An 18097-nucleotide genomic window follows, 5' to 3' on the forward strand; every position below is an offset into this window, starting at 1 on the left:
TCAACAGATGAATTAGAGTCATCTACATCACCTCCATTTTGTCAGTTTGAATTTCTGGTTCCTGTTTTTCCAATTTCATTGGGATGAACACTTTCAAGTGTCTTCGTCAGCCACTTTTGGGGACCTTTCTGAGATGGTCCAGACTGCTCTGTTGATTGAGTTGGGACTGAATCAAGATTGAGTCTCCCAATTCTATCAATTACATCACTTAAAGCATCATCCGTTGTTGGAGTTTCAGTCGGGGGAAAGTGTTCTTCAGAAGAAGATTCGACATGTTGATCTAGTATAGGAATCCCCCCTTCAAGATGTGGAATCTGATTATCAAATTCTTGAAATGATTTCGTTTTTGCAAATCTATCCAAGCGATCAAGTTGCCGCTCAACAACATTGTCAGATTTGGATGATTCAAGAAAAATTACATCTCTAGATACAACAAACTTTTTATTTACTTCATCATAGAGGCGGTATGCTTTGGAGGTGTTTGAATACCCCAGGAAGATACACTTACGACTTCTAGCACCAAGTTTGTTTCTATGTACCTTTGGTATCAAAGCATAACAGGTGGAACCAAAGATCCTGAGATGTTTTACCGAAGGAAAAGGTCCATACCACAATTCATAAGGAGTCTTGTTTCTTATAGCATTAGATGGACATCTATTCTTTATATATGCAGCACATAGAACAGCATCAGCCCAAAACATTATCTTTACATTTTTGAAGAAAAGCATGGATCGTACCATATTCAAGATTGTTCTATTCATTCTTTCAGCTACACCATTTTGTTGGGGATTATAAGGCACAGTTGTTTGATGTTTGATCCCATGTTGGCGAAGATAGTTTTCAAATTCATTTGATGTATATTCTTTTCCATTATCAGTGCGAATAGACCCAATATGAGATTGTGCATCATTTTCAATCCATTTATGAAAATTCTTGAATGTTTGAAAGGCGTCAGATTTGTTCTTCAATAAATAAACCCAACACATTCTGGTGTAATCATCAATATATGTCATGATATATTTATTTCCATTTGCAGAAGGAACAGGCATTGGACCACATAAATCTGAATGAATGAGTTCAAGCTTCCTATGTGCTCTTGAATGTGAATCATGAAAAGACTGTTTGCTATGCTTTCCTAGAATGCAAGCATCACATTGCTTATGTTTCCTAGGAATTGTAGGCAAACCAGCAACACCATTTTTCTTCAATAAGCGGAGACTGTCATAGTTTAAATGTCCAAATCTAGCATGCCATAATAAACTTTATGGAAGTGTACCTTCTTCATGATGAAAAATATATGAGAAATGTTGTGCATGAGCAGAGGTTCCTTACAGTTTGAGAAGCCTTTCTTCTTCTATTCCCCTCATGACAAGTGAGTGGTCAGAAGCTTTTCTTACCTCAAGCTTGCCATCAAACATATGAATGGAGTGACCTTGCTAGCGGATGTGGACCAAGGACGGCAAGTTTCTCTTGAGCTGTGGGAGATATAGAACATGATCCAGAAGAAAGTCTGGAAGACCAGGCAGTTTAAGCCTGATTGTGCCAAGCCTTAATGGCTTGATTTTTGACTGATCTGCAAAGTATACTGCTCCATCAACATTGTGAGTGAAATCTTCAAAAAAATCTTTTCTATGAGTCATGTGACAGGTTGCTCCTGAATCAAGCAACCAATCATTTTTCGAAGAAGCAAGTGAAGCATTAAACAAATCTTCATTTACTCCAATGTTACATTGTTCCTCAATATAGTGAGCAGATTCAGGTGCTTTACCTTTGTGTGTATCATCAGTTTTACCTTTCTGTTGGTTTCTTTTCTGCTCAATTTTGTCCCATGGTAGCTTGCATGTAGAGGCATCATGTGATCCATTTCTTTTGCAGCGAATGCAATGCAGATCTGCCTTTTCTCCTTGAGAATATCTGCCTCCCTGCCTCTGAAATATCTTCCTCTTCCTCTTGAATGCATAGTGTAACAAAAAAAAATACTTCTGCTGCAAAAATTTTGCCTCAACAGCACTGCGTTCACCAAAGAGAAATTGAAGAATGTAGTCCAGACTTATTTGGACTCTCAGATATTGTGTCATACAAAGAAATATTTAGGTTATTTTCAAGAGTAATTTAAAACAGATGTATCTCTGATTTCATATCACGTAAAATATGCCACAAAACTGCAAAAAGCTTAAGCGTTTCTCCAAATTTAATTACCCACAACTCCTTTCCAATTCCCAGCGATTGGCAGTCATACAATCTATCAATCTGTAGTTAATAGTCTTTCAATCTATCAAACCAACCTTAAAAGGACATGCTATGACCATCAAAATGCTATACCCAAAATTCAAAGAGATACACTATACCCGCAAGCGAGCTCAAGAAATATGGCAATCGTTGGAGCAGCAATGGCATCACTGCGAGCTCTACAAGGTTGGAGCAGCAACGACATCAACCGCGAGCTCTACAAAGTTGGAGCAGCAACGGTCGATACCCTTTCGACTTCTTCAAGACTTAATTAGCATATCAGTGCCATTCTGTCAAAACTTCTGGTATCGTTGCAGAGAAAGAGAAAACGCTTGTGTTCCTATCAGATGAAAAGACCTTTTGTTCGCCGCATTCTAGCTCAGGCCGTGGGAAAAGGCGTAATGTAGTTAGTCAATAGAGAGAGCAGTCTTATTATTTTAGCAGCCAAAAACTATAGTATAGAAAAATCCGTATAATACACTTCGCTGAATAGAAACGTTAAAAAAAACTCAACTTACAAGCCACAAACGTGACCCCCAACAGTGTTTTAGACGCCGGGAGGAAGGTTCTAGGCCTGGGCAAGCTCCTCGCCCAGGTGTCACAAATCCACAGGCTGGTCCTCGGTAAAGGAATTACGCTGTAGGCTTTCTGGCCTTTTCTTCACCTGGAAAGGCCTTATTGAGTATAATGTTTAGCAAGAAGCGCATCAAAGCACCCGAAATGACCACGTTTGTGGCTACTGCGCCATTCAGAGCCCCAGAACTGTTTCTGAAATTTTAACGAGATTTATATTGTCATGGACATGGTGGAATGGAGTTTGCGGGGGTTCCATAAATCTCAGGCAGCGTTAAAAATGATATATAAATGAATGCAAATGAAACCATGGCTTGAAACCAAGACTTGAAACCAGAATAGCGAGTAATCAGAATAGGTTCTGGTGGAGAGTGGTGAAGAAATTCATGCAATGGAGGCGGCGGGTGCAATAACGCCCTTTTTTTTTTTTACAGGACAGTGCTTATCTTATGTCAGTACAACGCCCCTTTTTTTAAACGTTTATGAACAGTTAGAGAACTGAACAGTCAGAGAACTGAACAGTCAGACATGATGGACAGCACTGGATACCACAGCAGTATGGGCAATATGGACAGTGAGGCAGCTAATTTTATGGAGAACCTGCTCAACTATATGGAGAGCAGACAGGGAGTTACAAGGGACACAAAGGCTAAAAAGAGCTGGCTCTGATACCATGTCAGGCCAGGCAGTAACTCTCCAAAGGCAGTAAAACTGATTCGTCTATTATTCCATAGGTAGATCATTGTTATATACAATAGGAGTGATTGTTCAGTTCATCTCCCGATGACTGTTCATATTCCTAATTTATTTATTTACACAAATTCTCCCAATCATAAAGATTAGGTGTCAACAAATCCCATTTCATGTAAGAAACAACCAGTTGTCACTATGATGACAACACCAAAGATAGGACAAAATGTGTAATCGATAGCCAACTTAATGAACAAATTTTCATGTAAACATATAGCATCTCCCATCCTATCCAAAACAACCCAAAGTGATGCCCTCCTACTACGTGCCACAATTCCTCCTTCACGTTAGTCTAACAACAATTTTGAATTTTGAATGAAGGCATTGCACTGCAAGATGTTTTCTCAATTGGTAACCTTCAATTGCACAGACCAAGGTTTTCATCACGCTGGTTTCAATCAACTACAACACCTCCATAACATCGAATGATTACCCTCCATGCTACTTACGACTCCTTCGCACATATTGTGATTCAGATCGAGCAATAGTGTTTTCTTCCACCTTCTTAAACTTTCAACACGACTTTCTTTTTCATGGCATGTTTCATGGCATGGATCAAATTGGGGAAGGTAAAAAGGTCCAACATGATCTACTACATCTGGAAGGTCCGTCGAGTATTTAAGGAGATATCGTGGGTATAACTACTGCCTAGATCCCCGCGGTGCAACGCTTACAGAAAACATCCCTCCACGCATTCTGTCAAGTTGGACGTTGTGTATCTATCACCGTTTTCTTCAGAATAGATATGTTTGGTTATGCCGAGTTCATGGAGGTCGCTCAGAACAAAAACCATCTCATCTTAGCCGTCTGTTGCAACGCCTTTCACAAATATTCTTCCAATAAACATTCTTCTTCAGTAAAAAATCTGCGCTCGCTCCATTGAGCTTCGTTGAACAATTGATCTGGGAAAGGAAGCATCCAACTTCCGTGAAAAAGAATATGGTTGAATTTCGAGAGAATGATCTGAGAACGATTCGCAGAGAACTCTCAAAATTCCACGACTGATACCAATTTATTCAAAGTGTGATGTCGGGTGTATGACATGGGTGAGACGGGTCCAATAATTGTTTGACCTCACCAAAAAAAGATGGCCATACGACGATCATCACATCATGAGTGAAGATTTATATTTTGGGCAACTCTATTTTTCTGGTTATCTTAAATTAAAATTTTCTTTTATAATTAAAAAAGATAAAAAAGAGGGAAGTGTGTGAGGAATCATATTGGGGTTGGATCATCATATCATGAGTGGAGATTTATATTTTGGCCAACTCTATTTTTCTGGTTATTTTTTTTATGATTAAAAAAAATAAAAAAGAGGGAAGTGTGCGAGGAATTATGTTGGTGTTTTTTTTTATTGGTCGTAAAATTATTTTGTTGTATAAAAATATGATGTAGAACTATAAAGAACAAGTTTACTATTGAATATATTAATGTGATCTATTGTGTTTAAGATAGTTCTTAATAAAGTAAAATTGGTGTGACCCTTCGTGCTCTTGGAGCATCAATATTGGTTATTTAATATAATGTTACATTGTAAAATTGTTTGCTAAAGACATTATGTACCCAGAATGTTATTCTAGATAACTTGTAAATATACCGGAAGACCATGTATTTAACATATGGTGGTATTTCTATAGGATAGTTCAGTATCAAGACTAACTAGTTTGGCTCTCTGAGGTTGATGAGTGTCAATTCCACAAAGCACGTCAATGATGGTATGGAGTAGTTATGTTTTAAATGGATCAAGTGGGAAGGTAGTGATAACCATATTAGATAATTGTAAGAGAAATTCATTGTTGTAATGTGTGTTTGTTAGATGTAAGCATTAAGGGTGGGTGTTGGAAGTAATGCTTCTATGTCATTGACAACTTGTCATTATGAGTCCCAAGGTGTCCATCTAGAAGTTGTTAGATCCCTATCTTAATAGATGTTGTCAAGTCATGTCTTAGTCATAATTTGTTGAAATCAAATATTTATGTCCTATAGATATATAATGTGGTGATCAACAATAATACAGTGAAATATATAATTTGTGTGCACTATTATCAAGAAAAATAATATTTAAATAATATATTTATCTTTTCCTTGTTTGGCCACTGACAACAAAGTTGTTTTCAGCAAGTTCTAATATGTATTTGTAATGTCTTTAGAAAGCTAAAATCTTTATCTTATCTTGTATAATTTTGTTTTGATTCATTAATTTTGAGTAAAGTTTCTGGACGATCGAGCTGGAGACAAAACTGTCAGGCCTCAACTCCAATCTATTAAATATGAATTTTCAATGAATTTAAATTTTTTTATAAAAATTTCAAAAATAAATTGATTTTTTAAATTATAAAATATAAAAAAACGAAAAATTAAATTTTAATCGAGAATAAATATTTTTTCACAATAATAATAATAAAAAAATATTTCAAAATAAAAAATATATAGAGGAAAAAATATATCATAATCTAGGTGTTTTTAGTGCGATTTTTTAGAAGTTTTTACCTGGGTTTTTCTAGTCTAATTTTTCTAAAATCCAACAGGTATTTATTGGAATCACAAGTTTCATAGGTAACCCCTGCACAATCTAAGTGCTCCAAGGGTTTTTGAGGATGATGAATCCATATATATAGTCAAAAAACTAGTTCAAATAACACAAATCAAGATTTCACCACAAATTTTTCAGCCCGATTTTGACACCAGAAAATCTAAAAAAACTCACTAAAAACCACTCCTATAATAATTGTCCACTCTCATGGCCAATTACAATTCCGCGCCCACCAAAAAAGTATGAAAAATTTAAATTTAATTCAATATATTTAATGCATGAAAATTTTAAATTTAATTCAATATATTTTAAGAGAGTAGGTACAATTCACAACTTCTTGTGAGTTTGATTTTTTTTATATATAGATATCAAATTTAACATAAACTTAATTTTTTTTAAGAATTTCAAAACGTTTACCAATACAATTGGTTTAACCTAAACTTATTTTAATTGTGAAATTTTTTAAGAATTTCAAAACTTTTAGCCATACAATTTGTTTTACATAAACTTATTTTAATTGTGATTTTTTTTTTTTTAACTTTTACTAATATAGTTTGTTTCGTTCCGTTCATGCAGGTGGTAAACTGAGTGAAAATGAATATAATATATAAATTATAATTATAATTTATATATAGTTAGTTGTTCAAGTTTAATGATTATTATCTATTTTACCTAAATTTTATTTCGGTCGAGTTTTGTTGTTATACAACTTTGAATTTTATATAATATTTTGTTTTTATTAAAAGACCAGAGGTTACGTTGAAAAGAAACCAATAATAAAATTAGATATACGAATGATTGATACATTTGTTTTTAATTTAGTAAAAAAAATATAGATGAATGATATGTCGATTTGTTTTTAACTTGGAAAAAATAAATTTAAAAATAAAAAAAATATCAATTTATTTATTTATTTTTTTTTCCTAACGTGGCAAAACCTATCAAACTCAGGTGTCAAACCAACAGTGAGGACAACCATCTCTGGCTGCTATCCGCGAATGTCGATTTGACTCATCACCGTTATCAAGGAAAACCACGCCACCTGTAATAACCCGCTGGTGGTCCGTAAGGGAGCAGGCTTTCACTCCTGCCAGATGCCTTTGGGTCTTGGGCCGTTAACCTGTTTCCTTACGTCCGAGGAAGACGAGCTCTTAACTCAATTTACTTTTAACATGGTTAATTTTATTATAAAAATACTAATTTTAAATATTAGTTAACCAATTTTGAGTTTTTAAATATTATTATACATTTTAAAATTTGATTACTCTATATATATCTTATTATTATTATAATTAATGAATAAGTCAATAATTTTGTTTTGAGTTTGTTGAAATCCATATGTAATTATTATTATAATTAATGATTAAGTTAGTAAATTTGGTTTGGGTTTGTTCAAATATTCTCTTAATCTTTATTTTCATGTTGCGAACTAGTTGCATAACCGACCATCCGGTTTGAAGTCAATTTCCATATGGGGACCGGACAGACAAACCGGCATGGATTTTAGCTCTTGCTTAAGGGCATGGTACTATTCTCCTTTCGTTGCTTAAAATGGCTCTAGCTCTCGAGGGAGGATCAAGGGAAATAGCTTACAGGCAACGGAAAAAGCGAGCTCTGAAGCCCCACCAGAGTGACTTTGTTATTACATAATGTAATGGACTCTGAATTTGATCGGTGGGCAGCTAGACATTCATTCGTTGCTATAAGCAGGCAGGGAGGACCTATCTTCTTTTCGAGCGTAGACCCTTCGGACAATCGCATGATTGTCTTTCATGTTTATAAAACTGAGTCCCCCAGTTTACCCCTTACGTGGCCTTTCAGATTTCAGTCTCCATAAAGAACCTCCTCATAGCAAAAACGGAGAAGGCAACCTAACCCGCAAAGTCTGGACTTCGATATTGAGTTTGAGAAGACGGTATATAAACGTATTGTATTTGTGTTTGAATATAAGAACAATATTTATGGTGTGCAACTGTAATTTCTATTTTTGTATCAGAGCTGGACGTGACTCCCTTGTACACGAGGGCCCACAAAAACGTGAAAAAAAATTTGTCGTAGGGTGTAAATTATTATTTTTTTCAATGATTTATGAGCTTAGAGTATAGCTTTCTGTGTGCCGGTGTGGTTGTTGTGTGAAACGGAAAGTCGTGTTGAAAGTTTAAGAAGGGGGAAGAAAACACTATTGGTCGAGCAGAATCACAGTATGTGGTAAGGAGTTGTAAGTAGCATGGAGGGTAATCATTCGATGTTATGGAGGTGTTGTAGTTGATTGAAACCAGCGTGATGAAAACATTGGTCTGTGCAATTGAGGGTTACCAATTGAGAAAACATCTTGGAGTGCAATGCCTTCATTCAAAATTCAAAATTGTTGTTAGACTAACGTGAAGGAGGAATTGTGTCACGCAGTAGGAGGGCATCACTTCGGGTTGTTTTGGATAGGATGGGAGATGCTATATGTTTACATGCAAATTTGTTCATTAAGTTGGCTATCGATTACATATTCTGTCCTATCTTTGGTGTTGTCATCATAGTGACAACTGATTGTTTCTTACAGGAAATCGGACCGTTGGGGGGTAGCACTATATGCTTAAATTATTCCGTTGCACATTATATTACGCATCATGTTCGTGAAAGAAATTACAACTGTTTACCTACATTTGGTTTCTCAACGACAAGTATTTTCGAGATTGTTTACCTACATTTGGTTTCTCAACGTCAAGTATTTTCGAGATCCTGGTGCACGAATTCAAAATCTGATTATGAAACGTCCATCTTCCTGCCCTAATTAGATGTTATGACTTGGAATCTAGTCATAATTCTTTGCTTCAACCAACAGTCCAACAATTCTTTCCTTGCAGTGTTCGCTTGATAGGGGTAGTGATGGAAGACATGGAAGCTTTGATTTTGCATTATGAAAACGCATTCAAAATAGCAAGTATATTAATTAGTAGATACTTTTTTGAATTGGATATATATCAACAATAAATGTGGTTTGTAAAGTGAAGAAAAAATCATATAACAGTGTAACATAATTTAAGTTGGTGGATATAACAGTGTAACATAATTTAAGTGGGTGGTTATTGAAGAGCGTTACCGGCTTAATTATGAAGCTCAAAAACCGAGGGAAAAAAATATTGGTTATACTTTGTGGTCTTTGTGTACAGGTTACTATGTAAGATTGACTACTCAATATATTTAATATTGAGATTATTTTACTAGATAAGTGGTGAATAAAGAGAACAAGATGGAATATATTGAGATTATTTTACTAGATAAGTGGTGAATAAAGAGAACAAGAGGGAAGTTTGTCAATAGATTGCTTTAATATCAAAAAAGTAGGTTAAGAATAGCCAATCTTACAAATATGATAATGATGGTAGAAAATAATAAATGTAATTAGAAAAAAAGTTACTGTAAAATAGTGAAGTTATTTGAAATGTTTTAAAATATTTTAATCATAAAAATATTATTGTTTCAATTGCTTTATATATAGAGAGAGAGTTTATATTGAAATATTTTACTTATAGATCATATTTTCCATATTAAAAATTTTCTATTTATATATTTTAAAATATATGTCAATATAGTAAAATAATTTATTTATGACCCTAAATTATTTTTAAAATTATTATTATTTTTTTTAAATCTGCATATCAGCTTTATATTAAGAATTTAATGCAATAGAAATCCCATTCTTATTATTAGGAAACAACTAAATTATTTTACTTCTAATTACTTTTCATTTTGGATATTGAAATATTTTATTACATTGATTACTCACAAGTATATATATATAAGGTGAATAATCAAATAATAAATATAAGATATTTTCATATAAGATTATGTTACTTAGAATTTGTGAGGTCTCCATTAATTGTAAATACTTAATTACTAAGCTAATTGTATATTACTATTTAAATTTATATATTTAATATTCTGATTAAGTTAAATGTTTGGATGATAACAAATCTTGTAACTGTTGAATTTAGACTTCTGTGATCTATATCAAGTATTGAGAATATTTTTTTGGCGAAAATCACGTCATAATTCATTTGTTGAGGCGTTTCGAACCAACAAAAGTGGTTCATCATGAGGACAAGTTGAAGAATCAGGTCATGGCAATAGGAATAAGGATAGGGAAATTCAAGTAATTCAAAAGTTAGTTTTGTTATATTTATTATTGTATTTGATTAAATTTAACTATTTATATTTAATGAGAATAAATTAATAATAGATTTAGTATTATTATTAAAGCTATATAGATTAAATACAAACTAATATTATTAAATGAAATAATAATAAAAATTAATCTTGTAACTCTCACATGCCACGTAGTTAGGATACACAGTGACCTATCCTTAACTATTTCCTTGAAGATTTATTCTCAAGGAAGAGATCAAATGGGTATTGGTACTTGAGATGAGGAAAGGAGAAATAAATGAGAGGTTTCCATACTGATATGTTAGATGGGGCCAAAAGCTAAGTTTGGTTAAGGCCAGATAGTTGTGACATGTTAAGACTATTAGTCTTACAAGAAAGCATCCTGCATGTGAGTAACAACTAGATTAAGACTTTGACCTAAAAACGAGTCTCAAGCTAAGTTGGTTAAGACATGTTAAGAATGTTAGTCTTACATGAAAGCATCCTGCATGTGAGTAACAGCTCGCGGGAGACTTTGACCTGAAAGCGAGTCTCATGGTTGAGAGGAAATTCGGCAACTTATAGCTGCATGTGAGTAACAACTAGCAGAAGACTTTGACCTAAAAACGAGTCTCAAGCTAAGTTGGTTAAGACATGTTAAGAATGTTAGTCTTACATGAAAGCATCCTGCATGTGAGTAACAGCTCGCGGGAGACTTTGACCTGAAAGCGAGTCTCATGGTTGAGAGGAAATTCGGCAACTTATAGCTGCATGTGAGTAACAACTAGCAGAAGACTTTGACCTAAAAACGAGTCTCAAGCTAAGTTGGTTAAGACATGTTAAGAATGTTAGTCTTACAGGAAAGCATCCTGCATGTGAGTAACAGCTCGCGGGAGACTTTGGCCTGAAAGCGAGTCTCATGGTTGGGAGGAAATTCGGCAACTTATAGTTGAACTTGATCCAAACAGACAACAATAATTTCTACAAAAATCAAATAAGTATTTACATCTTTGGAAAATGGAACATATTATTGCAAATAAAGATTTGTATACTATTTGAAAGGAATACATGTGCTATTTCAGTAAAGTCCAAAGATTATCATTAGAAATATTTATTTGACATGTTAGCTATCTAGCCAGGATTAGCAAACTTTTAATGAAACAACAGTAAGATTTGTAAATGAGAGTAATAGCTTTCTTTTAAGAGGAATCCATCTCATAGGATTTATAATATAGATTTATAATATACAAATCTTTAAGAACATAAATTAGAAAGCAAGAAACTCAGTAAATGACGAAACTGTTTAAAAACATTCCAAGCAAAAGATATTTTAGCTCCGGAAAGGAAAATAACAGTATTATTTACAAGCATTCCAGATAAAGAAATAAATGTTGTAGGATTTCCACACTTTTATACCCATTAGCTATAAAATACAAGCGTAAACAGGCTTATTGAGTTCAATGTAAACTGAAAAATTGAAATGCATTGACCTTAAGAAATAGGGAAAAACATAAACTATTAAAATATACGAGAGTAAGTCTTCTCATTCGGAAATTAAAGGAAATTTCAAAAAAACAGAACTTTAAACCAAATACGTATGGCACTACTCGGTAAAAAGACTAATAAGACTATGCCGTAGGAAATATCAGAGAACGTACAAAACGAATTTCATGTTGAGATGTGGTTAAAAACCACAACTGCATAACGATATGAATGCGAAATTCACAAATATGAATATATATTAATCTGGCGGAAAACACAATCCTTGAAAATGGTTAATTGGTTAATGTCCTCTTAATACCAGAGAAGGACAAGCCAACTTGGATAAAACAACCTCATAGGACTCTGTAAAATATAGACCTATGCTGAGAAGTTAAACAGAATCCTTTCAAATATGCATAAACATGTAATTATCAAGCATGCAAGGCACAGAGTTGAGTTTCGCCATAATAAAGTTCTGTGTTGAATTAGGGAAGCTGATATTAAGTCACCCTTCCATAACTGCCATAAGTTTAAATACAACATGACTTACAAGGGAAACTAGAAACCCATCTTGGGATGCATACCAAGAACTTTAATTTAAACAGTTTCGACATAATAAAGTTTTGTGCTGAATTAGGGAAGCTGATATTAAGTCACCCTTCTATAACTGCCATAAGTTTAAATACAACATAACTCACAAGGGAAACTAGCAACCCATCTTGGCATGCATACCCAGAACTTTAATTTAAACAGTTTCGACATAATAAAGTTGTGTGTTGAATTAGGGAAGGTGATATTAAGTCACCCTTCCATAACTCCCATAAGTTTAAATACAACATAACTTACAAGGGAAACTAGCAACCCATCTTGGGATGCATACCCAATACTTTAATTTAAACAAAAATGAGAGCTTTATGATCAGAACTAAGAAATATGTTTCCCTTAGTCATCTATACACTGAATTCAGAAAATGTTTAGGTCCTAGCTCACAAGCTCTACGAACATTCCAAGGACTACACTATAAGCTAGCGTGATAAGCCAATAAACCCTTAAGACTCTGAACCTCTTCATTCCAAGAATTTCCAAGATAACCTTTCACATTAGCCGGAGCTTGGACAGAGCATTGAGTCTGCAAACCTGCGGACTGGCACGAGGCGGTAGGATTTTGACTCCGAGTGATCAAACTCCTATCGCAAGAAGCCCTCTGGCAAAACCTAACCAAAAACCATGAACGCAGTTAAATAAAATGGAAAATATAACGAATATCATTTGCAAAATGAAATTCCAAGTATAGATAGATAACCCAAATACCTGGTTGGTATGTTATGACTGTGCAAATTTTCTTCGAGCCAGAAGCGCCAGGGCCGTCTCTGTGGACTGACCACCCAACAAGCAACCACGACGAAGCTACGACAGAGCAGGAATAGTTTCATCAACAACATAAAGAGGTAGAAGCGAAACAGTATGAAACGCTAAAGCCATGATACGAAACAGAGAGGGAAATGCCAAAATGGCCCAATGATGGGATGGATAAAGGAATTAAGGAAATCACTCATCGCCGTCCAATAAAGTCGAGCCACGAAATACGGTTGATGGGGTGACCTTCCCGAGAAAGTGTTGAACAACTGGAAGGCAACCAGAAGAGCCTAGAACCCTGCTCCTGCCAACTCTCGGGGAAAATCCAAGACTCGTTAGTCAAATTATAGTGTCATTGGAATTATGCAAACCATTATTACCAGCAAACGAAAAATGAATAAGATGTACCATTATGTATACTCTGCATAGGAATTGCAATAATCCATTAATTCATGCATGGAAATGTAATAACCTGGATATTAATACAATGAGATGTGTGAAATCAATTATTTTTTTGTTTTTCTTACTATGTTAAAATAATGTTTATATCTAGAGATGTGATAGAATCACATCTAAATATTTTATTTTTGATTGCTAGTAAAAAAGAAATATTTTTATGAAATCTCTTTCCTATTACATTTAGTATTAATAAAAAATCTAACTAACAAACATGTATATTCGTTTTTATTTTTATCATAAGTGATATTGTTTTTATTTAGAGAATATTTATTTGAGAAGGTCCACATGTCAACTCAAGGTTGAGTACAAATGAATCACGTATTTCTTCTCGCGCAATTAATTTATCTCAAATTAATAACTTAAAGAAAATCTCATATTGGCACATGTAATCTTGGGCATGAGGCATTGATAAACCATAATCATGTAACAAAATCTATTTACAAGTTAAGATTTTGATGATAAGAATATTGTTACCTGTTTCTCAAAATGTATTCATGTGCAAGTCATATATTAATTTTTTTATAATTAATAATAATAATTTAAAGTAAAGTTACAACTTAGTTAATTTATATGAATTTTTTAAATCTAGGTAATGAGAAATGTATTATGGGTCAAGTATTTTGAAGCATATCAACATTTACCAACCACATTTACTAGCCATTTAATTCTTTCAAGGGACACATTCTACAACTCAGTATGAGGGTGATGTGTGATTTGATGACCAATAGGGAGGTGACAAGTCTCCACTATAAAATAAAAATATTTTTTTTTAATAAAAAAATATGTGCACAATAATAAAAAAATAAGAAATGAATATACATGTTTATATAGTTGCAATTAAAAATATTATAACCTAGTATGAAGGAGATATGGTAAAAATATTTCACTCTCAACTAGTTATTGATAATACAATTTAGTATGAAAGAGATATGGTAAAATTATTTCACTTGCACTGCTTAACATCACTCCTAGTAAAAGTATGAAGTCTATTGTCTGTCCTCCTCTCCTTAAATCAGGTCGCAAACATGGTCCTCTCCTTAAATCGGGTTGCAAACATGGGGATTTAAACCTGGGCCTCTAGAGTTTCAACGATTTCACATATCTCGATTACCAATTGAGCTACCCCATTTAAACCTCGGTCTCTAGAGTTTCAAAGATATCACATATCTTGGATTACCAATTGAGCTACCCTGGAACTATATTACTATATTTTTAAGTGTGAGGAAGATACATAATTTTTATACTGCTTGAAAATATTTCATTTTAAAACTTATATATTGCTCAAATATCTATGTTAACTAATTTATTTCAATATCAATCTTTTATATATGTGTGTGTGAGATAATTATGATAAAACATTTTAATGTATAAAATGAGGAAGTAATTGAAAGTAAAAAATCCAATTACTTTGTAATGAAGGCAACAAAAACAATGATATATAATCCATTCTACTCTTAATATAATATAAATATGTCACATTAAAAAATATTAATAATATACAATTCTTACACATAAAACATTTCAATATACCTAATTAGGTAATATTGAGATCTACATAAAAATAGTTTAATAACAAAGTAATTAATTAATGTTAACCCAATAAATTAAATATTTCAATGTTTATATTAAGTAAAATGTTTCAGTTATATTGATGTAATTAAAATATATTAATAACAAAAATAAATAATATAAACAAGGTTCATAACTAAAATATCTCAACACTCATATTATGTAAAATGTTTCAATCTCAACTATGATATGTCATATATGACTTTAAAAAAAGTTTCAAAATTGTTTTTCTTTTTTTACATTTTGACATTTTTTAAATATATATTTTGGTTAGTTTTGTATAAGATGTACAAAAGATTTGTTATAGTTGTAAATTTAAGCTATATAGTCTACACAATCAAGTGTTCATTAAGATTTTTAAGTGGCTAAATCTATTTATGTATTCATATATATATGTATTCATATACACATATATATATATATATCAAACTTCTAGAAATACAAATATTTTTTCAATTTTTATATGGATAGGTGATTAAAAATAAACACAATAATAAATTAAAAAATATGTAATAAAAAAAATATAATAATACAACAATAAATATGTATTAAAAATTGAATTGAATTTATTTTAATTTAGCTTTTCAATTTAACCTAATAAATTTTTCATTAAATTGAAACGCTTACTAAACATAACTACCTTGAACATAAGTATTACCCCTAACTATCTTCCCTATATCAAAATTAATACTAAAAATATTCTCTCTCTTATTTATCTAATAATTTTAAGCTAAATTTAAATGGAAAAATACATTAACGGAATATATTAAATTTATTTATAATTTATTTATTTATTCGAACTTTTTGCAAGATTAATAAAAGCATAGTTTGATTGTAGATGTGAACAACAACTTTTCGGTAAACATGGGACCATTTTTCACGTGATTTACAAATCCTCATTTACAATTTCACCGAAAACAGTTATGACTTCGGAAGTCTGTCAGATGCTAGTTCTGCGAGTCTATAATAGTTTTACACTTATTTCATAGATATAGTGATACTCAGAAGAGTTGAGTATCTCCAATTCCTTTTCGACGCAGTAAAAGCAGGATTAAGTATGACTTCGGAAGTCTGTCAGATGCTAGTTTTGCCTGTCTACAATAGTTTAACCTTTATTACGTAGATATAGTGATACTCAAAAGGGCTGGGTATCTGCAATTCCTTTTTGGCCGCACTAGTAATCAGAATTTTTATGGGAGATAAGTCTCCACCATGGCCTCTGTCCAACGGTTGTCAACATCTGATATTTTACGACAACGAGGAGAAGAGAGCGATCTTTGAGAGCCAAGCGTAAGCTCTAGGTCCACGGCATCGCATGCTGGAGTTTCGGCTTGACTAGATTTGACGCAACAGAGCAGATCGGGGTGGCATCCCATCTGTGGTTGAGCAGCAAGGAATTCGTCCTTTTCCTGCCCCAATAGAAACGTTGAATATCTCTGTACGTACTCACCATTAATCTGACAATTTACTAAATCCTGTAACGTCTCTTTTACACTGTCCTGGTCATTAGATCTTCTGCTTGAACCATAATGATTGCAAATCAGTGCATTTTCGCGTTCCTTATGCTTAGGTTTTTCAGCGCAGAAGCCCTTGAATCTGTCTATGCCTCTACCCTTCATTGCTTTGTGGTGCTCGCGGCCAGCCATCCCTTTCATAGGCAACATAATCCTAGGATTGGGAGACACGAAATTGCGTCTCGTAGACGCAAGGAACGATCCCTGCAGGATGCTGTCTACGGCCGCCTGGCATTCTGTCCAGTTCCCGGAAAGCGAAAGGCCGAGTGATCCATATATGGGATTAACCATCCTGCCGCATGCATCGGATAAAAGAGACTTGAATATATCTGCAGCACCCACCACACAAACTACTTTTATTGATTGTCACGGCTATTTCTTGATATCTGCCGGTAACTTCTTTAATAAATTGGTGAGATTTATAAAAATTGTGACGCAAAAATATACCGAGGTTATAAAATGCCGGGAACATAATAATTCGCACAAGTCCATTGTTCTACTGTGCATTTTGGAAATTCGAGAGATGCATACGAAATTAAGAGATGGGCTGATGTATGATTATATGCAAAACGGAAATACGCAACCTAGAGCTACAAGTGAAACATGTGTTAAAATGGTTTTGTGAGCATAGCTATGCAGTCTGTTGCTGCAAATCAGGTCCCAGTTTAAATTGGTTTCTCAATCTCAAGCCACTATTTTTTTTTTTCGAATCAGAAAAGACTTTCTATAAATGGTAAAGAAAACCTCTACGACCTCAAAGTCCATGTTCGACTTGGATTTTTAGATCTGGTGTATTCGAATCAGGAAAAAATACACAGTTTACAATAAGATAAAATCGTGCAAATATTACATTACCAGGCCTCAATTGCTCGGGAGCCCTAGTTATGAGATTCATCAGACCAGCGCGTCCATAAAACTTGGCTAAGAAAATAGTGGCGTACTCTTGCGACTCTGCTGTCCTTATCCAGTGAAGGCAGGGCCTGAGAACACAGAATTCGCTGCAACCCTTCCGCAAGACTCGGCAGCCATTGCAGCTCATCCTCATGATTATATGAATATCTGACAGAAGCATACAAGCACAGACAGCAGTATCAAAAAAATTATACATTCATTCACTTTCTCATAACATGGAGAAACAATTGACAGATGAAGACAGTACCGCGAGTCTGCAAATCTGTGAATACACTGCGAGTCATGAAGGTTTGCTTGCAAGAGAATATTTAATGAGCTGAGGTTTCAGTTTTCCATGGCGTGATTGACGGGTTCGTGGGGCCGGGCAATCCTCAATTACCGCCGCGCTGTTCGACCCGAAAAAGGACATTCAGATGCGTATCGGTGGACACCTCTTCTAGTAAGCAGGTTCCTCTGATATGGGAGGGAAAACCGTTTGACGGTCTTAGGGTCATGGGAATTAGCGTCTTTCCATGCAAATCAATTCAACCTACGTTCCGAGTTTGTTGAATCCTCCTCTATTTTCAATTATTTCTAC

General features: G+C 33.8%; 1 protein-coding gene across 1 annotated transcript; it reads right to left on the minus strand.

Annotated features, from left to right (window-relative positions):
- Nucleotides 1-15961: 15961 nt before the first annotated feature.
- On the minus strand, nt 15962-17804 carry LOC149178234 (uncharacterized). Its single transcript, XM_089422030.1, has 3 exons — nt 17768-17804; nt 17464-17667; nt 15962-16937 (listed from the first exon to the last, which is right to left on the minus strand). Exons 1-3 carry the CDS (start codon nt 17802-17804, stop codon nt 16285-16287), a joined length of 894 nt encoding a protein of 297 aa, XP_089278156.1. The 3' UTR covers nt 15962-16284.
- Between the last annotated feature and the right edge of the window lie 293 nt (nt 17805-18097).

Source organism: Pinus tabuliformis, chromosome 4_1 (genome assembly GCF_031772625.1).
Source record: "Pinus tabuliformis cultivar Carrire ecotype Pingquan chromosome 4_1, CPIR1, whole genome shotgun sequence".
NCBI classification, from domain to species: Eukaryota; Viridiplantae; Streptophyta; class Pinopsida; order Pinales; family Pinaceae; genus Pinus; species Pinus tabuliformis.

Coding starts and splice junctions, on each gene's coding strand:
- LOC149178234 (XM_089422030.1), bottom strand. CDS start 17,804: ATGACTCGCAGTGTATTCACAGATTTGCAGACTCGCG. Junction 17,668..17,767: donor CACAGATTTGCAGACTCGCG/GTACTGTCTTCA, acceptor TGCTTCTGTCAG/ATATTCATATAATCATGAGG. Junction 16,938..17,463: donor TCCCGAGCAATTGAGGCCTG/GTAATGTAATAT, acceptor TGGGTGCTGCAG/ATATATTCAAGTCTCTTTTA.